The following is a 25,952-nucleotide window of genomic DNA, read 5'->3' as shown; positions in this document are numbered from 1 at the left end:
GATGGAACCTACATGAAAGCAAGCTTGTAAAGCTGTAGGCCCCAGTGAAATAGTTTGTGGTAATGAATGGAGGACGGATATAAATAGTGACCAGTCCAAATGAATCCAAAAATAAAAAGGGAAATAATAAAGAAACATGTGGTGGTGCTGTTTATACTGTCTCTCCCTTTCTTACAATGTAGACAAAAGTACACATACTATTATTGTAGTTCATTCATTAATAACAGGTTAATGGAACAACTCGTCACTAGGTCCCCCAGGAAAGAAACACTCATAAATTTGTAGTTAGTAAACCTGTCACTGGAACCCGAGTGACCAATGCTATCATAACATTCTCATTCAAACCCATATAAAGACAAGTTTTTACATTTAAAATCCCGTTTCATAACTTACATCATTTCAGTTGCTCATTCAAGGCTCTACTACATTATGCTGACACCACTAGTAACATCCTTTGGGAGATTATACAAGACAAATTTTGTTGTTGTTGTTGTCAACAATCCAATTTATTGGGTTCAAAATGGAGATGCCAAGATTCAAAACCAAAATCAAAACAAAAGCTCTGTCTTCAATTTAAGTTCAATTCTTGTGTATGTTAATTATCTTAAATATGATTGGGTGATGGCATCTGCAATAAATTAAGGAAATTTAAAACGGCTAGATTTAAACCGGGATGTTTGGTTTGACAAGCAGATGCTTCATAGGTATTAACAAAAAAGGGGAATTTCTTAAAACCATTTGATGAACCTTTTTTCTCTTACCTGTTGTGCATAAACCTCTTTGATTGCGTAGTAGAACTTCCTGGGTGAAAGACAGCCCCATTTGAGATAAGGACTAAGAACAGTGGTGCTGGGTTCTAGGGAGTTTGGACTGGTCTTTGGCTTCTCAAATCCACATACCCAGGACTGTAAGAAAAGAATTATTCAAGAAGTATCCCTTGGTTATGGTTGATAAACATTAATAAAATGTAAGAATTCTGGTGTCATAGGTAAATGAGATAGGGATCGACTGAAAACTGTGTTTCTAGCTTATAAGGAGTTAAAACTGGGTTGAGGATCCTCAAATCTGCATATCAATGACTGCAATGAAAAAGAATAGCATCGATTATGTTAAACACAAGAATACCTGTTGTGTTTTACATGCTCTTGCAATTTCCAAACTTTGAATTATGGAAATAGCACAGACATTTTTAAAAATCTTTGTGATGAGTTGGTGAATTTACAATCAATTCAGACCAACCGCAACATGACGAGCCAGGTTTCCTCAATTCTCTCTACCGCTTATAGCTGAAAATAAGCCAACGTAAGTGGCGCTCTATTTCTACTCGCGAATTTGCCTAGATTTTGTAGTGAACATCCGGTAAAAACAGGCCACACAATATTAGACGCACTTCACTGTCAATAGGAATACAAATGATACAATCTAGTTTTGCCTAAATCTCATACGATGTAAATTCATTAAAAATGCGACCCTGCTGTATATTATTGGAAATTCTTTAAAATTACTGGCGACAGAGCACAATCATGGCTTGGGAAAAAGCCACTTGCGTCGCGGTGTGCCAAGTTCTTCCGAGAGAATTTCTACAAGTGTTGGCATTTGTAAATGCTGGTAAATTAGTAAATATGCCTACTGCTTGTGCATTTTTCAAAATATGCAACTATCGAGCAAGATTAAGAATTGCAGATGATGAATTATTAGCATATCATAGTACTGGTATAGCAGAATATGTGTTAGTGTGTCTACAAAATCGCTGAAGTATCGGAAGTGCATTGCATTATGAAAATGTATATTGCTACATGTATATGCGGTAGCGAGAATTTGGACCAAGGATAAACAAATCGTTGGGTGCCTGCCAAAAGGCTGTAACAGCTACATCGTCTATGGCAGTAATAGGCTTCCTAGATAGGCAAGTGATGAATTATCTGCTGAGAATCATGTGCAAATACAGTGAAACCTATATAAATAAAGACCGCTCAAGGGAAGCAAGAAAAGTGGTCTTTATAGGCAGGTAGTCATTATGTACAGGTTCCTTCAGTACAGAAACCATATTCAAGGGAAACAAAACATGTGGCCTTTATAGACATTTTTATACAGGTGGTTGCTAAAGCAGGTTTGACTGTACCTTCCTTGCAAGATGCAAATCCATGCGCTGGAGTCCCTCCGTCTCCCCTCCGGGATAGAGACGAGGTCCAAGACCTTCAAGATCCAGGCCTAGATCCTCCAGACTAGGCACTCCATACTCGTTGTCATGGTCTGGCTTGACAGGCGTTGCTACACCTGGCAGGTCAAATCATCACAGACACATCTAAATTGTTAAATTTAATTTGTGTGCTACATTGCAAAATCCACAGACCAATTTAAGAGATTCGTAAAAACATATCTCTTCCTGGAATAGTTAAAATTCCTTTGTTATTCCTTTCAATTCATAGTATTTTCATACTTAAGTCGATTCCCCTATTATGTGTATCTGTTTTTATAAATGCTGTGATATTGTTGTACTATGTAGAGTGTAATAAATGCTAGATATTATTATTATTGCTTGCTACATAAGCCCAATTTTGGAATAGATTTTTGAAAACTATTTCGTACTAGTGTAACAAGTACCGGTACTTTTTAATAGATTGTCCTGCAGTGTTGTCCCAAGCGACACCCCTCACATCTCCCATGCACATATTTCAATGGTACAAATTTGAATTTTAAATTTTGAGTGAACATTATCCTTAATACAAGGGAATCTATGATTTACAAGCTTAGCTTTTTAAACAATTCCCCCATATTTCACAACAAAAGTACAAATGTATTTGTCTAATTTCGGTTTAAATACCATGCAATCATATTTATTCTCTGTTTGTTTATTTCAACTGTTTTTATACTTTCATGGCCTGATATTATTGTATTTTCACACCTATTGAACAAACAATTCTATTCATTCTTAATGTTTTTTTTTTGATGATTTTGTATGTAATGAAGGTGAAATATGAAATAAATTAAATTGAAACTGAAATAGTGGGAAGCGTTTATCTTACCTGTGAAGTTGGCCATCAGAGGGGGTAGTTCAGGAATGGCGGGTGCTCCAATCTCAGACAGCAATCCCACCATTCTCTGATAGGTCATTGGTGGCTTGTACTTGTTAGCCTTGATGGTTCTGTTGAGGTTTGAAAGTAAAAGTTAGAAATAAAGAGTGTACAGATGTGCTACAAGGTTTTATCTTTCATGCTTTGGTGACAATTGCAATAAGTGCAGATATTCTGAAAAATTAGATGTTTTCCTGCCTTTTGATGTGCAATATCCCTTACAAAAGTGTACAAGAGATTTACAAATGAAGATATTTTTGGCATGATCTAATGCACGACATGGGCGCAGCCATTATTTGATAATTTAACGTACTTGGAAAACCTGTATATGTATCATGCACTAAATGTTTAGTTGGAAAGTCTTTTTAATTCAATAACAAAACCTTTACTTTTTAATGAGGGAAGATCATAGCTGAGAAGGTAAAAATTACATTTGGTGAAAAATATATAATGGGGTAACAATTGTAATTCGGTTATCTAAAAATACTAAAATATAGTAGTTCACAAATTTATTTCATTTAAGCGACACCTTCACCCCAAAAGAGCACCAACTTATTTATGCAATTTGCGTTCTGGCTATTGTAGTACAAAGGATAATAGCAGGTGAATAAAATGCTTCATCACCACACACACCTGGGAAGGAAGCGAATTTGAATACATTCAGTACATAAATGATTTTGCATAGTACGTCACATCTTGCAGAGAAACTTTACATTATTCTTGCTTTTTATCTCTCTCATGCACTTTGGTGGGGATTCTTGCAGATTAATGGGCAAGAATACAATAAATCTCTCAGAATAACTGAGCAGCCAACTAACTTTCCAATATTTACATACCTCTCTGTGTCATAGAGAGTGTGGGAGACTTTTGTGATAACCTCAACGTCATTCTTCTTAGCTAGCTCTATCACTTCCTGGTCTCTCCGGCGTGCGTAGGGCTCGGTGTCGACCTCAAAGGTCAAACGGGTCACGTTCCATTTTTTGAAGATCTCTGGGAAAACGGTGGTTGGGTTCCCACGAACAACAAACAACCTGTGGGGTAATGATCATCAAAGAGGTTAAGCAACAATATCATTTTAATGATAATATGTCTTGTTACCCAGGGTTGCCTGATCAGTATCAATACTGTTCTCCTTGAGGGCCCTGCAATCCTTCAAAGAATTTCTTCCTACCAGGTACCCATTTACCTCACCTGAGTGTGGCAAATGTAGTCTTGCCAAAAGACATTAGTGCCGTAGTGGATAGTTTCTTAGACATGTAGTCTACTTGGAGCTGGATGGTGTTAAATCCTATCATTTTTCACAGAGTTAATGCCTATGGGCCTCAAAACATGACAAAATAGACATCTGCAATCAAATTATTCGCATTGAGAGCCTCAAAGTCTCCATCATCAATTACAAAATATTTTAGACCATTCGGTAAGAAAGACCTTGAATGTTAATTCAATAATAAGTAAAATCCTGCCTTACAATATCAGTTGAAGGCAACCGATATGCAATATGTGATTCATTTCAGCTCTATTCCATAATTCCAGTTAAATTGGAGCCCTTTTTCAACATATTGCGTCAAAGCCTTTCTTTGGAAGGCTGATGATTTTTGTTTGGTCAAAAGGAAACTGCTTTGCACCTCTTTAGGGAAATTCTTAGAGGAACAGGTATTGTACCCCCAAAAAGAAAATGTAAGGAAGGAACAAAATGTTAAAGAGATGAGCGACTACCTGAAACCTACATTGTATACAACACACCTAGTTTGGACTTTGGAGATCATCAACTGCAACTGGCTTTCATCCAAGTGGGTGTGTATTTGTATCTCGCCATTCTCCTTGGTCATGTCACATCAACCAGCCACATATATATTCAATCTGCAGCACAGACACAGACTTTATTTTGATACTACAACATAATTTTAATGATAAAGACTAGAGCCTAGCCTAGGGCTTCCATTTTCTGGCTATAATACAGGGTCGACGCAGTGCAGTCAACCAGGAAGTCTTTGTAGTCCAAACACTCTTTTAATATCATGTAGTTCTAACTTTGTTTATAGTAAGTTCTAGAGTTTGTTATTACTCGATTGATAAACATTGTTTTTATTGTTTTGAGGGGCCTTACATCATGCTTTACAAGGCTTTTCATAAGGTCTCCTCATCTTTCTTTTATCAATCTATCCTTACGAGAATGTTGAAAGAAAGATAAATGAAACTTGAACTTTGAATTAAACATGTTAAGGGTGGTGCCTGGCACTACCAGAGATCACTCACCGCGTTCCCAGAGCCTTGAAGCTGTTGTCTAGGTCTTGAAGAGTCTCCAGGAGGAAGCGCCATCTGTTGATGCCCACCTTTCCAGACTCAATGAAATGGGGGTCCAGAATGAAGATTGGCCGGAAGACCTTGGTGCCCTGGATAGCCGTCAAGAGGGCAGGGTTGTCATGGACACGAAGGCCCTTGCGGAACCAGTGGATAGTGCTGTTGTGTGGCATCTCTGTGTTATACGAAGATGAGGAAAATGGTATTATATACATATGTACATGTAAATGTATGAGTAATGTACAGCAAAAAAATAATTTCCAATTAAGTCTTTTAGAATCAAGATAGGAAAATTGTTTAAACTACTGTAAAGTGTGAACATTGCAACATTTACAGAGGAATATTGGAACAAAAAGATGTTTAAACAACAGTGTAGTCACTCTGTTCATTCAAACTTTCCGGATAATCACCTTTTACAAAATCAAATTGTCTTTCATGTTTTATATGCAGACATGGTCAAACATAACCAAGGGCCCGTTCCTAGAAACCGTCATAAGTCTCACTTCTTGACTAAATCAGTGTTAGTGAGCAACTTGTCCGCTACGTGTTTCACCAAGCCCTCTTTGTCAAGATCAACGACAACATCCTGACTAAGGAGTTACCACACCTCTGACACTGTCGTATCTCTGTCATAACTATTTAGTCGATGGGCAGCGCCATCACATATCATTTATTGGGTAGACTATGGCTGGCAAAAAAGGACAATAAATCCTCCAACTATGATTTTTCTACACATTCACTTAAACAGTAGGTTATCGTTTTTTGTATTTGATAATCCTATGAAAATATGCCATTTTTGTATTTAAGGATTTCCCACTTAAAAAAACTGATTATATGCCTTTATTTCCACATTGTAAACTCGTTAAAGGGATATGTATTTTGCCACAGCAGGCAAGCCATACAATGTAGTTTGAAGTGTATTCTTTAGTTTTCAGACCCATATTGCCTTCAAGATAAATTCTATCTTCAAATGTGTAAAAATGAATAGTTTAAAACATGTGTTTTAACGTTTGGTATGTTGAAGTTTTGACATTTGATTATACAACTGACACCTAAAACATTGGACACAAATTTCATTACATCGTATTTTTCTAAGAATAATATATTGGTGTGTTTTTATAAACTATCAAATGAAAATATCCGGGGTTACCCCTCTCAAGAACAAAACTGATTAACCGGTCATGTCATGAAATACTCACAATTATATTTTACAAGTACTTCTGTTGTATAATCTACACATATTTGGAAGTATATTGCATCTCTTATTTCTTGGTATCATTTTCGATCTTTTTTATTACTAATTCATTTAAATAATTGCATTTTCCCTAATATTAATTTTGTAATAATCCGGCTTAGTCTCGGCTCCTCTTCTCGCCGATAGTATCGATCTCACAAGATACTAGCTAGTGAGCTCTTTGTGAAACGGTTTAGGAAGATCAGAGACATCTCCGTAGTTGGCGGATAAAGTTATGACTGTCTTGTCGTTGGTTTCTAGGAATGAGCCCCAAGAGCCACATATCAATATCGACATCAGTGCAAGTCATCAACAACAAAAAAGAAATAGAGTGAGGAAGGAAGAAGAGAGAAAAGTTATTGGAATAGACATTTGAAGAGAAAGGGGTGGGGATGGGCACTGGGCAGTATAATTAAATCAATAAATGTAGAATCTAAATTAGAGTAGTGATTAGAGGAATAAAAGGAAGATGTACAGTAATCTGTTACAACTTACATTGAGATTACAAGTCAAGAGAGAAATTAAACCTCCTGCTCTACCCTCATCCCCCCACCCCCCCATCCCCAACAAACAATATATATATCGTTCTCATTTTCTCTTTTTAAAATAAAATCAGAAATTTGTCAATCATACATGCACTCTACATGTAAATGTAAATATTGCTTTCTATACAACCCCTGTAATGTATGGAAACAAATCTCTTCCATCATCAATAGTGAAAATAAAACTTTGAAAGTTCATGAAATTGTATGTAGACTAGGTCTAGATTGAGATTTGACTAGAGAGAAGCTCGCAAAAAACGTCACATTGTTGCCAGTTTCTGCTTGATTGATCGTATAGTGACGGGGCGGAATATAATCTTACTGGGCCTAAATAACTACGCAATATGCTTAAACTAATATAATACGGGTTAATCCTACCATAGGCTGTAGAAGTAACTGCTTGAAGTAAGTCTCAAGAAGCACCGATGTGTGGAGCTCCACGTAGCTACGTTGAGATCAGAGACTTGGAGGAACACAGCAGACGGCATGTAGCGCGGTTGCAGTTCCAGTTCCAATCTGACCTACCCAGTATGGGATATGGCCAGGAAAACTATCTGCGAGTGCCGCCAAATGCGGTACTCGCGCATATATGCGCCCGAGCCATACGGGCTCAGGCTGAATCACTACATTATTCCCCACTTAATGAGTTTGAAGCCTACTTCTAACTTAAACTAAAATAAACTAAATCTAACTTAAACTACTCCCGTACCGCAGTGCGGGGTCACGCTGTTCCCGCTGGTGGATGTTTTTGGGGAGTAATTCCTCTGGATCAACAAGAGCCTTTTGGATTTGCTTGATGGTGTTGTGGGCCTGGGTGCCCTGAATGATATCAGGAACTTGCCAGCAGTGGCTATTGTGCCCCCGGGTGCCGAGTGGCCCAGAGAATGTAATCTTATTTTGTTGAAGTGTTTTCACCTTCTATATCATTTTCCATCTGATTTCAGTGATCTGCTTTTATCATTCTAATACTTCTTATATGCACCGTTTGGACTGCCTGTAGGGAGCCGTTTGGCTCTCATGTGGGATCGCCCAGTTTCTGGATATTTCTGGACATTGTACCATACATGCACTTGGGGAATGGGGAGCCATTGGGCTCTTCCCCTTTTCTGCACACTTATTGCCATTCGTCGTTTATGTTGTTCACTCACACTTTCATGCTCGGTCACCTTGGGAATTTAATGTAATGCCCCGGTTAATCCCTTATGCCCGTGCCAAGACGTTTTGCAATTTGTCATTATGTAATATGTATAACCGGCACGGTAAGGGTTAACTGGTATATTTCCGTTTCTTTATGTTCTTGATCCCTGGGACATTTCCGGGACTTGAATCCTATTTAGTAATTAAATATACCAAGCTACGGATGCTAGGATATTTCTGGTTCCCTGAACATGTACTTTACATGTACTTTACATGTACTTTACATGTATGTAATATTTCCCGTACCAAATTTTGGAATACAGTACTTATTACGGTACTTATTACGGTACCTATTAAGGTATGATAAAGGCGCCCGCCCTCTGGAAAGGCCAAGACTTCACCGGTGCTGGCAAGGAGGGTCCTTGACCCATCCACCAGTGGGAACGGCGTGACCCTGCACTGCGGTACGGGAGTAGTTTTAAGTTAGTTTTAGTTTAGTTTTAGTTAGAAGTAGGCTTCAAACTCATTAAGTGGGGAATAATGTAGTGATTCAGCCTGAGCCAATACGGCTCTGGCGGGTATATGCGCGCAAGTTCCGCATTTGGCGGCACTCGCAGATAGTTTTCCTGGCCATATCCCATACTGGGTAGGTCAGATTGGAACTGGAACTGCAACCGCGCTACATGCCGTCTGCTGTGTTCCTCCGAGTCTCTGATCTCAACGTAGCTACGTGGAGCTCCACACATCGGTGCTTCTTGAGACTTACTTCAAGCAGTTACTTCTACAGCCTATGGTAGGATTAACCCGTATTATTAGTTTAAGCATAATGCGTAGTTATTTAGGCCCAGTAAGATTATATTCTGCCCCGTCACTTCAAATAATCATAATATAACTTTCCAATTTGTTTATTAGAATTTGCTCAAAAACAAGTTTCATTGACATATTGTACTAGAGCTAGAGCTATGTAGACCTAGCTGTCCCTCTCATTTTTCTGCTTCTAATAAAATCGGACTGCTCGTCGATCTTTGAAGCCAGTTAGTTAGGCTCAGCTCAGCCTCAGCTTCAGCCGCTAGAGCTATCCGAGGACCCAAAGCTGGTTAGCCGTAACGCATCAAACGCTCGGGATTCCACCAGCGGGATGGTACGGCGGCGCGGCTGCGCTTGGCTTGGTTAGCTGCATGCGAGAGCTAGAGGCAACTAACTTGGCCTAGAGGTTTGACCCATTATTGTTATTATTTATGAAACATAATTGCGATAGCTTAAATCTATATTAATAACGATAACACATGTGTTTACCTCAAGATCGTCTACATTCGAATTAAAAGCGATTCCACGCAGGCGCGGATCCAGGATTTCTTAGGGGAGGGGGCCCAACTTTTTTTTTTTTTGCTCCCGAAAATTTTCAAATCGCGCCGGCCGAAAAGTCGCTCAGTGGGGGGGGGGGGGGGGGGGGGGGGGTGGGTACAGAGCACAATTTTTTTTTTTTTTTTTTTTTTTTTTGCTTCCGAAAATTTGAAAAACGCGCCGGCCAAAAAATTCGCTCAGTGGGGGGGGGGGGGGGGGGGGGGGGGGGGGGGGGGGGGGGGGTAGTGAGCACATTTTTTTTTTTTTTGATCCTCAAAAAATTTTCAATTTGCACCCCCCCTTGAGCGCCAGGGGGGGGGGCCCAACCCCAAAAAAAGGTAAAAATCACGTGATTTTACATGATTTTTTTTCTCAAGGGGGGGGGCCCGGGCCCCCCGGGCCCCCCCCCTGGATCCGCCACTGATTCCACGGAGACTTTTTATCAGGCAAGCAGTCTAGCTAGCTTGACAACTCGTGTTGCCTGTCTTCTTCTTCTTCTTGATTTGTTTTTGTTTGGCAATCAGTCACAGTGACTATTTTTGCCACATACTGTTGTTGTTAACTGGCTAGTCTTTTGCGATGAAGCATTGCTTATTCTCTTTGTTTTCATATGGTTTATTTCGTAAATTGATAAGATAATGTGTATCATTTACTTTTAGAATATGTTATTGATATTTGGAAAATTAAAATATACATATATATTTACCAAATACTGTTTAAGTGTGCCATTTGGTGTAAAAATAAATACTTTGAATGTCGTTAAGAAGCCTAGCTTTACGTAAGGGGAAATCCTCAACATGCATGACATAATAAAGTCAAGTGGAGAATTAGTGTGCAAACACAGACTCTAATTTTCAGGGGCGGCGATCCAAAGGGGGACGGGAGGTTGGGGGGAGGGGGGACACGTCCCCTTCAATTTTTTAGGGGAGATGATTTCCCGGAAAATTTGAAAAAGTGAAAAGAAAACAAATGTATAGCAAATACTGACTAAAGACTGCTACACACTTTCGAGCTCTGGAGGGCCCAAGAGTGCAGCGTTTAGACTAATAAAAATGCAAATATCTTCTCGCTCTGTAGCTACGGCTCCCTCGCATAATATCATTTAAAATGTACAAGAAAATACTGTACAAAAAAAATGTATTCCGTTGGTATCACGTAAGTACCGTTTATAATGTTTACAAGATAAAGAGTTATAGAAATTGATCAGTGCTTCAAAATAATTATTTAAAACAAATCGCTTGCTCTATTTAAAGAAGTCCCTTTCTGCCTACTTTCTGCCTATACTATACCAAATATTTACAACACTTTGGATGGCACCGGCAAATTAAAAGTGAAGTGTGAAAATTTGTAATTTGTTAATACAACAAAACTTCAAAGACCTGTGACGGGGTAGCATAGAGCTATATAATAAGACTTATTATATAGCCCTATATGAGGGGGGGGGGGGGCAGTTGCCCTCCTCCCCTCTAATATGATACCAGTGATATACAAATTTTACTGAAAGGCATGATTTTTCCCTGAGCTCCCGGGGGCTTTGCTCGCTGGACCCACCAAGGGCCGTGAGGCGGGCCCCTGGTTGCTCATCTGACCATAATTAAATGCCTTAGACCCCTGTGCTTCCGGGGGCTCTGCCTCCTGGGCTTCCCCAAGGGCTCTAAGGCGGGCCCCTAATAGATGCTCATCATTATGATCGTACAACTTAATGCCTATAAATAAGACCGTTGAGCTCCTGGGGGCTCCTCCCCCTGGACCTCACTCTAATTAGTGACCTGCCAGTGTCGCAAATAAGGTATCAAAAATGCTCATCTGACCGTAATTAAATGCCTAAAACTCCTGAGCTTCACTAGGGCTCCACCCCTTGACCCCCCCCCCCCCGCCAGGACTCTGCACGTGATCGCAAATACTTTAGCCCCCACAACCCCCCCCCCCACACTTAAAAAAAGTTTTGCGGGGCCTGCATGTAAGAGTTGTGGTGATGCAGATTTTGTTCCGCCCCCTCCCCCAACGTGTTTGCTTATTACGCCACCGGCTCCTCTCGTTCACTATGCTCCGTCGTTTCTCGCATTTCGCCCCCCCCCCCCCCCCGGTCATGAAAAGAAATCGCAGCCCTGCTAATTTTACTTTGATTTTTACCACAACTCCAAAAGCATTAAGCAGTCAGTCTCTGGCCCTGTGTCAGAAGCGGAGGATCGAGAGAGGGGGATTTCCCGGTTTCGCCTCTTAAAGTACAAAAATCAGTAGTTTTTTCGTTAATGTCAGTAGACTGCAGGCATAGCTAATACCAGCGGAAAAGGCCTATCGTGAGTTCATGGCCCCGTCTAATAAACAGTTGCAATTTATCTGAATCAATATCGCAAGTCCCCCCCCCCCCTCCTGTAATAAAGATAGATTTATTTAGCGCATAATAAACCGAGGTTTCTCTATGCGGTTTACAAAGTAAAAGACAAGCAAGTACAAGTATATTTAAATAGTTACAAATTAAGAACGAAATATAAAGACCTTAAACTAAAGACATGTAGCTAAGAGAATTCATTGCGAGCAAAGTTAATACAGACAGCAAATACTTTTAAATTAGAGTAACATATTCAATTATAATACATAGATGAAATGTAATGCCAACAATCACTATGAACATGACAGACAATGAAAGCGGAAAAAATATACAGTTCCTCAGGTAGACAAAGGAACATCCCTTCACTGCTATTATGTAAAATGTGTAGAACAGGTGAATATGCATGTGACACCTGTTCTACACATTTGTACATAATAGCAGTGAAGGGATGTTCCTTTGTCTACCTAAGGAACTGTATATTTTGTCCGCTTTCATTGTCTGTCATGTTCATAGTGAATTACAAACGAAACAGGTAAGTTTTAACAAGGATTTTGACAGTCTGTCGTGTGGGAGCTTGACGGACATGCAGAGGGAGCGAATTCCAGATAGTATAACTCTGATTTCCAACGAAATAAACCAACAAGAAAAAAAATCCGCATCACCGACACTCTTACAATTTACATGCAGGCCCCACGGAACGTTTTTCAAAGTGGGGGGGGGGGGGGGGGGGGGGGGGCTAAAGTATTTACGATCAGGTAGAGCGATGCAAGTGTAGGGTAAATTGGCGTGGGGTCCACAGGGCGGATCCCCGGAAGGTCAGGGGTTTTAGGCAGGCACGGATCCAGGATTTCTTAGGGGGGAGGCCAAAAAATAATATGAAATTATGCGAGCCAAATATTGGTACGTAATGGTGACCAGCAGTGACGTAATTAGGGGTGGGTGGGTGCAGGGAGGGGCGAGTTTTCCCCCTCCCTCCTCCGCGAATAAGCTTTAACATTTCAATAAATTATAAGGGAAAGAAGACGATTCGTTGTACCATTCCGAAAAATATTCCTCGTCTGAATTATGTTTCCCCCATCCCGCGAGAAGCGCGAAAGCTTTTACGTTTCATTAAATCATTAGAGAAAGAAAACGATTCGTTGTACCGTTCTCGACTCTTAATCCTTGTCTCAATTCAGTTTCCCCCTCCCCACCCCCTACCGCGCGAAGCGCGGAAGCTTCGACGTTTCATTAAATTATTAGAGAAAGAAGACGACGATTCGTTGTGTCGTTATCGACTCTTAATCTTCGTTGTACCATTCTCGACTCTTAATCCTTGTCTAAATTCAGTTTCCTCCTCCGGCGCGAAGCGCGGAAGCTTCGACGTTTCATTAAATCATTAGCGAAAGAAGACGATTCGTTGTACCTTTATGACTTTTAATCCTCGTCTAAATTCAGTTCCCCACCTCACCGTGCGAACCGCGGAAGCTTTTACGTTTCATTAACTTATTAGCGAAAGAAGACGATTCGTTGTATACCGTTATGATTTTAATCCTCGTCTGAATTCAGTTCCCCCTCCCCTCCCCCGCGCGAAGCGCGGAAGCTTTGACGTTTCATTAGTTCATTAGAGAAAGAAAACGATTCGTTGTACCGTTCTCGACTCTTAATCCTTGTCTCAATTCAGTTTCCCCCTCCCCACCCCCTACCGCGCGAAGCGCGGAAGCTTCGACGTTTCATTAAATTATTAGAGAAAGAAGACGACGATTCGTTGTGTCGTTATCGACTCTTAATCTTCGTTGTACCATTCTCGACTCTTAATCCTTGTCTAAATTCAGTTTCCTCCTCCGGCGCGAAGCGCGGAAGCTTCGACGTTTCATTAAATCATTAGCGAAAGAAGACGATTCGTTGTACCTTTATGACTTTTAATCCTCGTCTAAATTCAGTTCCCCACCTCACCGTGCGAACCGCGGAAGCTTTTACGTTTCATTAACTTATTAGCGAAAGAAGACGATTCGTTGTATACCGTTATGATTTTAATCCTCGTCTGAATTCAGTTCCCCCTCCCCTCCCCCGCGCGAAGCGCGGAAGCTTTGACGTTTCATTAGTTCATTAGAGAAAGAAGACGATTCGTTGTACCGTTCTCGACTCTTAATCATTGTCTGAATTTCAAAAATGTTCTTTGTCTATTCCCTTTTCTTCCTACGTCCTCTTCCTTTTCACTCCTCTCTTTTTTGGGCTGGCGTTTATGGGGGGACCTCCCCACCGCCCCCTGGCTACGCGCCTGCGGTCGGATGAACATTGTCCGCTCCGGAAGCTCAGGGGTTTAAGGTTTTAATTTACGGTTATATTAGCATTCAGGGGTCCGCCTTAGGGCCCTAGGCGGGGTCCAGGGGGACAGAGCCCCGGAAGTTCAGGAGTTTTAGGCATTTAATTACGGTCAGATGAGCATTATTTTGATACCTAATTGTTACAGTGGCAGGTCACTAATTGGCTTGGGGTTCAGGGGGCGGAGCCCCGGAATCTCAAGGGTTTTAGGCACTCAGTTACGGTCAGATGAGTATCAAGGGGCCCGCCTATAAAGGGCTCTTGGTTGGGTCCAGGGGGCAGAGCCCCCGGAAGCTCAGGGTTTTAGGCGTTTAATTACGGTCAGATGAGCATTTTTGATACCTTATTATATGTGATAATGTCAGGACACTAATTTGGCGTGGGGTCCAGGGGGCAGAGCCCCCATAAATCAGGGGTTTTAGGCATTTAATTACCGTCAGATGAGCATCTAAGGGCCCGCCTTAGGGCCCTATTTGGAATCCAGGGGGCAGAGCCCTTGGGGTTTTAGGCATTTAATCATGGTCAGATGAGCATATTTTGATACCCCATTATAATGTGACACTGGCAGTTAACTATTTTTTCTTTCTCGCTCTCTTTTTTTCTATTTCTCTTTAATATACTTTTTCAGAGAAAGTGTGTGTGTGGGGGAGGGGGGGGGGGGGGGGCTCGAGGATCCCGATCCCCGCCGTTCTGCGGGCCCTGATATGTAGGCATTTTCTTGCCTGGCTGTAAATTTAGGAATTTGTCATTTTCCAACAAACGCATAAAGTGAGGAAAAATCTCGGACAATATCTCATTTCAGCATTATTTGTAAACCACCGTTATGGAATTAGAAATAAACCACGTTTGAATTATATTTCTCCAAAGCCCCCCCCCCCTCCCCTATCAGTACGCCAGTGCCCACCCCCCCCCCCCCTCCGATCTACACCTTGTTGGCGGGAAAATTGCAACTGATATCCCTTACCTTTCTTCATTCTCTTTTTTGTTTTTTTCCCTTTCTCTCCTCTTTCCCTTTCCCTTCCCTTCCTTTTCTCTCGTTTAGGTTTGCTGGGGGAGGGGCAATGTCATTTTGGTCCCCTCCCCGCTCTACACATTGTTGGCGGCAGGGGCGTACGCAGGATTTTTTCAAGGGGGGGGGGGGGTTTTAGACAAAACAAAGGGGGGTTTTAGGGGGGTATTCTTAAAAATACACACATAAAAAATGCCAAAGGGGGGGGGGGTTTAACCCCCAAAACACCCCCCTGCGTACGCGCCTGGTTGGCGGGATTAACCGCAACTGATCTCCGCTTCTTTTCTCCCTTTTCTTTTTTCTCCCTTTTTTTGTTTGTTCCCTTTTAGCTCTTCTTTCCTTTTCCTTCCTTCTCTCTTTATTTTTAGCGAGGACAGGGGGCGGGGGAGGCTAGGGCCTCCCCCCCCGATCCACAACTTGTTGGCGGGAAAATTGCAACTGAAATCCCCCTTCTTTTCTTTTCTTCTTTCTCTTTTGTCCTTCCCTTTATCTCCTCTTTTTCTTTTTTCTTTCCCTTTCCTTCCTTCTCTTTTTTTTTAATTTTTTTTTTTTTTTTGGGGGGGGGAGGCAACAGCCTGAGAGGCAAGTCCTTTCCCCCCCCCCCGATCTCCTTCTTCCCTTTTTCTCTTTTCTTTAATAACGGTCAGATGAGGAGCCCCAGAAGCTCATGGGTTTTAGGAATTAATTTACGATCAGATGAGCAACCAGGGGCCTGCCTTAGGGCCCTCGGTGGGTTCTCGGGGGCAGAGCCCCGGGAGCCCAGGGGTTTTAGGCATTTAATTTCGGTCAGATGAGCAACCAGGGGCCACATTAGGGCCCTTGGCGGGGTCCAGGGCGCAGAGCCCCTGGAAGCTCAGGGGTTTTAGGCATTTGATTACGGTTATATGAGCAACCAGGATCCCGTCTTAGGGCCGTTGGTGTGTTCAAGGGGGCAGAGCCCCCGCAAAATCATGCCGTTTCAGCAACATTTGAAATCACTGATATCAAAATAGAAATAAACCACGTTTAAATTTTATTGTGGGGGGGGGGGGCAGTCAACTGCCCCCATCCCCCATCAGTACGCCAGTGCGAGGGAGCATAGTGAACGAGAGGGGTAAAGGTGACGGAAGTGACTACCCCCTCACAGGTTTTTGAAGTGTTGTTGTATCAAAAAATAAATTTCGTAGAAAAACGTTAGTATTAAAACAATCAATATACTTTGTTCACACTACACCTTTCTACAATATTTACTTGTACATTTTAAAGGATATTATGCGAGGTAGCGTAGCTGCCGAGCGAGAAGAGTTTTTGCATTTTTATTTGTCTATACGCGCACTCTTGGGCCCTCCAGAGCCTACACGTGTGGTGCAGTGTTTAGTCAGTATTTGCTATCCTTTTTTTGTTTGCACTTTTTCAAATTTTCCGGGGGGGGGGAAGATACCCCCTTAAAATTTGAGGGGGACGTGTCCCCCCGTCCCCCGTATCGCCGCTCCTGGTTGTGTGTGTATTTATCGCCCAAGCTTCTGTCTCAAAATTTCCGAATTACTACAACTAGAACGTCCGGGCCCTAGATCCGCCTCCAGGGCCCATGGCAGGGGTTCTGCCCCTGCCCCTGCCCCTCACCTAGAAGGGCTAGCGCATGTCAAATCGCAGAGCGCTTTTTGAACACGTTGGCTCCCCCTTTCTGGAAAATCCTGGATCTGCCCGTGTTATTTGCAATTCACAACCTCTTGCCCACACAACCCCTTTATTTCAGCAGTTGAGTATTTTAAAAGTGGATCAAATGTGTAGTTTGCAAATTGCAATTTTTATGTACTCCTATTTTAAGAACATTTTACCAGATAGTTTTAATAATTATTTCACTTCAAATTGTACAATTCATAGCCATAGTACCAGAAATTCAAATCACTTAAGATTACCGTTATATAAATATAGTTTCTCTCAAACAACAATTTCTTACACTGGTGTAAAATCCTGGAATTCAATACCAGTAGAGATTAAGAACAGTCCGACACTTTCTAATTTTAAACGTAAATTTAAACTGTATATTTTACATAAAAACAATTCACAAACTTATAGTGGTACAATATAATTTTTTTGTTTGCCTGTTTAATTTGCCAATTTAATTTTGTTTTATCATGTACTTTACGTCGCTATTGTTTGTGGGTTTTGGTTTGTTTTTGTTTTTTATTTGTTTTTATATATAAAATATCCAAAAAATCTAATATTGTTCTGGGGATTAGCCTCGACAGGCCCCTGGCCTTTGTTGGTCCCCCACATGTTTTTTATATCTACATGTATTTAGTTGTTCTTAGATTTTGTTCGCTTTTTGTTTATCTTAATATTATTGTTTGTTAATTGTGTATTTTTATACGTCTGAACATGTATGTAAAATTGTTGTTTTTTATGAACCACATGTGGAAATAAAACTTGAACTTGAACTTGAACTTGAACTTGAACTTGAACTTGAACTTGAACTTGAACTTGAGTTATCTCTCTATCTATTTTTTTTATTTGCTTGCTTGTGGGAAAATTTTCAGCTATAACTGTTTGGCAATCTTTACATTTTTTTTTATCCTGCCACTGGCCCCCACCCAGAAGGGCTTGCACATACACGAACGCCGGGCGCTTCATGAACACGTTGGCTCCCTCTTATCTATCTACTTTTTGTTTTGCTTGCTTGGGGGAAAATGTTCAGATATCTTTCCCGGCAACCATTCCTCTAGTACAAAAAACAGTCCTGCCTATACCTGCCTATACCCTGTAAATGTTGAAGATGTAGATTACCTACCTCCAGGCTGAACCATGGGGACAAATAATTCCTTCTCCGAGGGTCCGTAGTACCACATATCACGAAACAACTGCGGTAGCAGGGACATGACGCCATCACCCAGCCCCGTCAATAGCGACGACACGCTCCAAGGATCATTCTCGTACCCGGGAACGTCCACAGGACCGTACTCGTCAACGGCGCGCTCATAGATGTCCTCCCAGAAATCAACCATGGAGTCGGCTTCGAGAACGTCAGCTGTGTCGATGACTGGGGGTGAGTCGGTGGGTGGTGAGGGCGTGGTGGGTGGGATGGGAGCGAAGAGCCGGTCCCATGGCCATGCAGCTTGCGCCTATTTGTGAAAAGTGAATGGATTTGATATTCATCAACGAGACCCATTATTAGTGGCGTAAATCAAGCCAGCTAATGCGGGGGCACCGGCGTCAAGGCGGGGGGGGGGGGGGGGCACCTGCTTAACTTCGTGAAGAAAATAATGTGAATTAACTCAATTAACTCGGCAAATTTGAATCAGTGTAATATTCTAAACTGGAACTATAGATACAAGCTTACAGATACAAATTTGATTTAGCTGTTCCAACGAGTAAACAATAGAAGGGGGGGGGGGGGGGTCACATTCACGCTTCTAGTGGCGCCCCAGATATTACCGATTTCCGGAGGATAATTAAAATCTGGTTTTGACCCTCACTGATGTGACAAATCTGCCAAAAACTAGTAAAGCAATTGTTTTACATACACAATTTTCTCGACCTGAACTCGAATTCAACTTGATCAGTATTTGCTTTTAATCAGACATACATAATGTCATTTACTTTTTGTTTCTAAAAGAATAAAGAAAGACCTACTTGCAAACTTTAAAAGAACCACCCTCACATAAAAAAAGCACACACAATAATTCACAAACAATGTATGCTGATGAGGTATGACTACATGCCGTACAATAATAGATCAAGTCGAATCCAATCAATTAATGTATTTACCTGAACGGCAAGCAGCACAACGAAGCAGCAGACAACTGGAATCTTCATGACGGTATTGCCAATCTAGAAATGAAAATATCTTCATGCATCCAGCAGTCTTTATAACACCCCAGATCAAAGCGAAATGTTCCCAGATAAATCAGTTTTGTTTGCGTTCGGGATCGGAAGGTCAACAAAAACTTAGATTCATCTCTAGATATATTGATCTGTGAAGTAGACACGTCCTGACCTGAAGATAAGAACGATGGTGGTATTTGCTCAAGCTCCATGTGAGAAGTTGCTTAATTATTGATCAGTGGAGCTATCCTTTGTCGGCTTCTGGTAAGACTCACGAAAGAGTACATTGTGAGTAACGAAGACTAAAGGTGACTACGATAATATCACGTAATCTTGATCATGAGCCATCGAACTCTGTTAAAATGTTCTTGAGTTTGATGTTTATAATATTATATCCCATTCCACTGCTTCATCTTCACCCCCCTGTTCTTCAACCTTCTCTCCCTATCTTTCGTCCTTCAGCAATTTAATAGCCTTTTTAGTGTTATGCGGTTTTATTCGTATGTATATTTTGGCATGGTTACTGTTGATTCACCCTGAGAGTCTAGGGGTGCATCCAGAATTATCAAAAAAGGGCAATTCACATATCTCCCCCCCCCCCGAAATTAAGTGTAATCTGCTATCTACAAAATACTGGCCTATGCAAAGCACGCAAGCAAGCAAGCAACCCAACATAGATAAAAACAAACGAACAACAAATCGTACTTTCGAGCTTGGTTTTTCTTCTTTTGAGGATCCAAAGGATTCGAGGGTAAGGGGAGGGGTGCGAGCTTTTATTATTGAATAATACTGGTTTTACTATCCCATTTTCTTGGGGGGGGGGGGGGGCTTGGTCTCTGGTTCCGCCGAAAGTTTGATGCAGTTTTATCCATGTGTTTAGGCATGGAGGTTGGTCCTCATAAATCTAGGAGCGGATCCAGATTTTTCCGCAAGGGCATGATATGATCACATTCTTTCCTCTCGAAATTAAAGAGAAGGTTGAGTTCTGGGAAGAGGTGGAAAATACTTTAAGAGCGTTTTCATTGTTATTATGCATATGTGGAAGAAGATCAGAGAAAACATGTTCCTGGAAAAGCATGGCTTTTCAAAATTCCTTCATATTCTATTAATATGACCTTTTTTACGCCACACGTTTGTGCAGTCCCGTATACATATACATCTTTCTGTAACGGTGCTTGTTACTTTTACCAAGACTGGGACAAATTTCTTCTTATTTTAATGATTCCCTACCTTGCAGTACACACGAATACCCTATATATGTGACACGATCAACATTTTCTGATCGATTCCACACCGTTTCTTTCACAAAGCAATATCATGACCAGTGTTATCTGCTATCTACAAAATACTGGCCTGTAAAAAGCAAGCAAGCCAGCAACCCCAACCCCCCCCCCCCCCCAAAAAAAAAGAAGAAAAGAAACGCAAAAACAAAGAAACAGAATGAACATACACAAAATATCATATTTTCGAAGACTGCTTTCGTTCCTGTTAAGGTTCCGAGAGGGCGGGGGAGGGGAGGGGAGGCGGGGGGGGGGGGGCGGACGGACGGACCGGTCTAGCTATCTCCTGAGTCTGTCGAGGTGTCATCACGTATACGGGCATGGTTTGTGCATTATTCATGTGGCTAATGCTCGAGGTTGAATTACAATCGTTCCATGAAACCATGGTCACCAAGTTCAAATACATTAATAATATGTCGACACCATAGATCATTCTTGCTTATCAGAAACTTTAAAGACCTGTTTCGGCATAGATGGTGTTGTTCTTGAATGGATAGAGTCGTACTTGGCGAATAGATATCAAAAGGTCAAAATAGATGATGTGACCTCTGATGATGTCTCACGGCCTTTCGAGTTCCACAAGGTTCTCGGGTGGGTCCTTTGTTATTTACTCTGTACACTGCTAATCTCGTTTCAAATGTTCAAACGAATTTTCCCGAGGCATCATGCCACTGCTATGCATATGCTTTATGTATCATCCTGATGAACATGTTCACGAGCGACGTCTGTCTCACTTTTAGAAACATGTGTTGACTATGTACGTGGATGGATGTTGCAAAATAGGCTCACGCTAAATTATAATAAAACTGAATTAATGATCATTGGCACACCTAAACAGACATCCAAAATCAACTGGAGTGTATCAATTAGAGATTCTGTAATAGAGCCATTTCTGTTAATGCAAGAAATATCGGAGTACAGTTCGATGCGCATTTGAATATGAACATGAGAACACATCACAAAATGTTTGCAAATCAGCATACTAATGGTCTACTATATGGGATCCCTGACTCTCAAATAGTGAGATTGCAACGGGATCAAAACACATGTGCAAGGCTGATTTGTGGTTGTTCCAAATTCTCACGGATCACCTCAATTTTAAGAAATCTACATTGGTGGCCAGTACGCCAGAGAATAACATTTAAAATCTTGCTGATTGTATATAAAGCACTTTTTGGTCAAGTTGCTACTTATATCAAAGAACTGTTAAATTTCAAACTTAATCAACACAATCGCAACTCGCGCAGTTCTCGATATACTTTGTTGCTGCAGATCTCATCTATCAAAACAAAAATAACGCTAGGTGATTGTGCATTTGCTCGTGGAGCCCCAAAACACTGGAATAACTTACCATTGGAAGTCAGGAAATCACCATCTGGGAATATCTGTAAATAAAAAACTTAAAGTACTTCTAAAGCATATCCGGAGCTCTTGTAGCGCAGTAAAATATTTACCTAATGTTGGATAGTTTCTGCGCTCTATAAATGTATTATTATTATCATTATTATTATTAATTTACTAGAATTGAATGATTCGTCCGTTGCCAGCACACGTGCTTTCCAATATAGTCATGATAATAACTTTGATGATATCTATGAGTTATTTTAAATCCCGCTCATATATCAAGAAGTATACAGTTACTTTAAATTGTTTGATATGTAATTACGTATTTGAATAAAAGCTACTAACGAGACATGATACTTTTAATTCGCTAGACGTGACAATAATTTTACCTATTATTGTACGGCTACGGGATATCTGAATGATGATCCTAGTTATGGACTGTACGTTTGTCTTTTCTTGAGGTTTACTGGAGTAAATTTTCTTATATAAACAGTGATTCACAATGTTAGTAAATAGATTAAAAAAACAAGACTTTTAGAAGGACTTTCGGCAAACAACGAGATACCAACTTTTTATCAGGATGGACACAAGTCATGATAGATGCCAAACAAACTTGGCCTAGCTTGGTTGTTTTGAGAGTCGTTATCAGAAAACCCAGACAATGTTGATCTTCTCATTCCAGGGATGTATCACAAGTAATCAGTGCAGACAGCTCACAAAGTCATTACTAAAAGAAGATTTACATGACGATAAACTCTAGTCGAGGTGAACAATTGACCCTGAGCTCTCTTATTATTTTATTCTTCTGTGGATATGGCATTTAATTTTGGACCCATTATGATGCTCTATGTTTGTGTAGTCCCATGAAGACTTATCTGTGTCCACTAATGTTCATCGTTCTTTAACTGTTTAGTAATATGTCGGGTGCCGGAGTCGGGTGAAATCACTGTACTTGGAATGTAAGGTGTTTTAACTAGGAGAAGGAAAGGTGTTAGCACAAAACAATTTTTTAAAGAGACTGATATCTTCCCCACAGAAGTCCTTCTCAAATTCCAATGATTTTTTTTTCTTAATGATTATTAATACTGTTTGTGATGACGCCGCTTGCATATATATAGCTAGAAAATTTAAGAAACCACTCATTATCACCTTATACTTCGTTATAAAATATCGAAAGAAAACGCGGTACTACAATTTACTTAGGCCTACACACGAGGACTGTTCCTCCAAACATTTTGTGAAAAGGTGTTTTAGGGCGCGTGTGTGTCGGTGAAGGAGCACTATTTTTTTGTTTGGCTCAACCATGTGAAGAGAGAAACGGTAAAGTATTGAAATCATCCCTTGTAATGTATTAATCCGTAGGGTTATTTATACCAATGGCTAAACATTGTATGTATATTTTCCCTCTGAGTTTTTTTTTTAGGTGCCCCCTTTTTTGTACAGAGCGTTTTTGCTTGCTTGCTTGCTTGTTTGCCTGTCAGATCATTTTGAGTTAACATTTACACATTGAACAAATCAAATGATAATTTGTGTTTTGTTTTGTTGATCCTAGGTCACTCAGTTTGCATGAATATATAAACAAAAAATATTCTTACATTTGAAGTTGCTTCTATATAGAGTTCGATTTTGAAAATTGTATTTTATATAGTCTACATTTACGCACACTATTTACATTTCTTCTTATAGAAATGAAAATATTGATTTGGAAAAATATAGCAGATGGCATATTATTACCAATTCTTGTCAAATATTGTAGCGATCTGTCATTACATTAAAGCTCATTAAAGCCGTGGTGGCAGGTCTGGATCCCCTCTACCACTCCAGTCACACGCACCTTTTCTTCCCCTTTCCACCTCTCACTTCCCCATTCTGGAGCAGTTAGAGCTCATTCCTGTTTGCTTTGGGACGATATTAGAGTGGATGATGCCACGATTATAACAAGCAGTAAATAAAGAAGAAAATAAGAAATAAGAAACGCCTTGATGAAGGCTAGAGGTGTGGTGGTCTAGCATGTAAATATTCATAATTAAATGACACACGCCCTTAAAACTAAAACAACAACAACAACATAGCAGATACGTCACCGGATTGTGGATCACATGATTTGCGGTTCGAGTCCTGCCACGACACTAATGTTCTTTGGCAAGACATTAATGTACATTTGCCACTCTCCACCCAAGTAGGTGAAGTAAATGAGTTCCCGGTAGGAAGAATCTCACTGAAGGCTTTAGCGTCTTATCAATAATATTATATTTTGTCTTAATCAAGCGCAGTAAAGTATATATATTCATATAGTAGCTGCGCTATATAAATGGCCCTGTTATTATACCTTCGACCTGTTGAATCTCGACATGTTTGCGTGCCTTGTTTAGCGAGTCAGAACTCTCCGTATCACTCTGTCTTTACTGAATGTCGCCATCTGTTGCTTTAGTAGGCCTACTGATAATCAGTGAGGTTATACTCGTTGTTTTCAATAAACAAAATGTGATGTGTAGATATACTCGAAAGTTTTGTAATTGAAGAATGAGGGAGTTTTTTGAATTACTGTATTCTACTCTAAATGTAGTTTTTGTTTACAGGGAAACACATTTGATGAAAGCGAAACAAACTACATCTCTTTCTCCTCTTTAATGCCTTTCCAGAGAGAGAGAGAGACAGAGAGAGACAGACAGACTGACAGAGAGAGAGAGACAGAGAGAGACAGAGAGAGGTCGGGAGAGAGAGACAGAGAGAGAGAGAGAGAGAGGGAGAGAGAGAGAGAGAGAGAGAGAGAGAGGAGACACAGAGAGAAAAATAATAGTGTTATGCCTTTCATATCTTTTTCGAGATTGTATGCGGTCACCTTTCCTAATCAGAATCCTTGATTCCCATATTTGTTTTAACATGACACAACTGATAAGCATGTTTTGTCGGGGTACAAATTTGACATTGACTTTAATAGCAAAACGATTTTCAAGTTTACATGGACTTTAATTTCGATTCACAGATAACTTCGGTGTGAGATTGCACATTAACACGACGACAAAATATTTCCGATGAGTTTGCGTTTTCAATGTTTTGCCATGTCATATTGCTGTTGACACAATTGCAAAAATAAACCACTTGATATACGTAGGGATTTGATTAATATACAATGCAAGGACAGTTGTATATGATTTGGTTGAATGTTACACCTGTGTTAGTCATAAGAAGCCTAAATCCTCGGTCACAAATGCCATTACGAACTGCTACGAACGCCGTACGAACGATTTGCAGACAATGGAAATTCGGGAAGACAATGGAAAAACAGGGAGATTCGTATACGAACGCAACGTTCGTACGAACCTTTGTGACCGTAGCTTTATGTATCTTAGCACATAATGGAAGCATCTACAGGAATTTTACACTCCTCCATGAAATCGGCTCAAGCCATTTCTAGTATATTATACTATTGCAAAATCACAATGATACCCAGATGGCATATCTTGAGACACACAATCGAGTACACAATGAGGAGAAAAAAAGCCCCGTTGAAAAAAAGTCCACCCTGATATTAAGTTGGTTTTAATAGAAGCAGAAAAATGTCGAAGTGAGAGTTTGAGCAAAATTCGATTAAACATAAGAATGTTATGGATTGTTGAAGTTGCGATCAATGAAACACAAATTGGCACTAATTAAATCTGTGACGTATTTTGCGAGCTCCCCTCCCATTTGCTCCGTACGAAAAAAAATCTGAAGTTATATTTTCTCTCATAACATTTTTCAATCATGCATGCTTCCTAAATATAATCATCACAAATATGTCTCTATTCAATACCTGTACAGACATAATCTATTCCGTCATCAATGACGAAGAAGATTAAAGTTTATGAAATATTAAATACAGAGCAAATTAGAGAGGACCTCGCTAGGTACATCACAGTATTGACAATTAGTGTTTGATTGGTCGCAACTTCCGAAATTAATTACTTTCTTATTTTTAATCGAAATTAGCTCAAAACTTCACTGACATGTCCCTATCATTTGTCTGCTCCTATTAAAAACAACTTTATATCAAAATGAACTTTCATTTTTAATCGTATCCCGCATACTTTCTAAATAGTCCTAGTCAATTTTCGACGGTAAGCCTTTATAACTTTATGATAACATTTTATTGAAATACTTTAATACATTCGTATAATACATGTACGTACATGTAAATTGTTTTTGTTTTCCCTGCAATTGAGGTACAAAATAACTTTTTGAAACAATGTAATTCCTAGTCGTTG

At 40.4% G+C, this 25,952-nt stretch overlaps 1 protein-coding gene across 2 annotated transcripts in view; it reads right to left on the bottom strand.

Moving 5' to 3' along the window:
* LOC583959 (cryptochrome-2) overlaps positions 1–19,155 on the bottom strand; it is a 28,602-nt gene extending 9,447 nt beyond the window's left edge. The window contains exons 1-7 of one of the 2 annotated variants that reach the window (XM_030997502.1): positions 19,025–19,155; positions 18,048–18,378; positions 5,331–5,550; positions 3,911–4,105; positions 3,027–3,145; positions 2,123–2,277; positions 762–905 (exon numbers count right to left, since the gene is read on the bottom strand). In XM_030997502.1, the coding sequence (XP_030853362.1) occupies positions 762–905; positions 2,123–2,277; positions 3,027–3,145; positions 3,911–4,105; positions 5,331–5,550; positions 18,048–18,378; positions 19,025–19,072 (1,212 nt within the window). In that variant the 5' untranslated portion in view covers positions 19,073–19,155. Of the gene's footprint in view, positions 1–761; positions 906–2,122; positions 2,278–3,026; positions 3,146–3,910; positions 4,106–5,330; positions 5,551–9,584; positions 9,624–10,063; positions 10,118–18,047; positions 18,379–19,024 lie in introns of those variants that run through there. The other variant, XM_030997503.1, reaches the window with a different exon arrangement.
* Positions 19,156–25,952: the final 6,797 nt, after the last annotated feature.

Source organism: Strongylocentrotus purpuratus, unplaced genomic scaffold (assembly GCF_000002235.5).
Source record: "Strongylocentrotus purpuratus isolate Spur 01 unplaced genomic scaffold, Spur_5.0 spur5_scaffold_4, whole genome shotgun sequence".
In the NCBI taxonomy this organism is placed as follows: Eukaryota; Metazoa; Echinodermata; class Echinoidea; order Camarodonta; family Strongylocentrotidae; genus Strongylocentrotus; species Strongylocentrotus purpuratus.
Note: the sequence above shows the minus strand (reverse complement) of the source record. Positions and strands in the feature narration are given on the sequence as shown.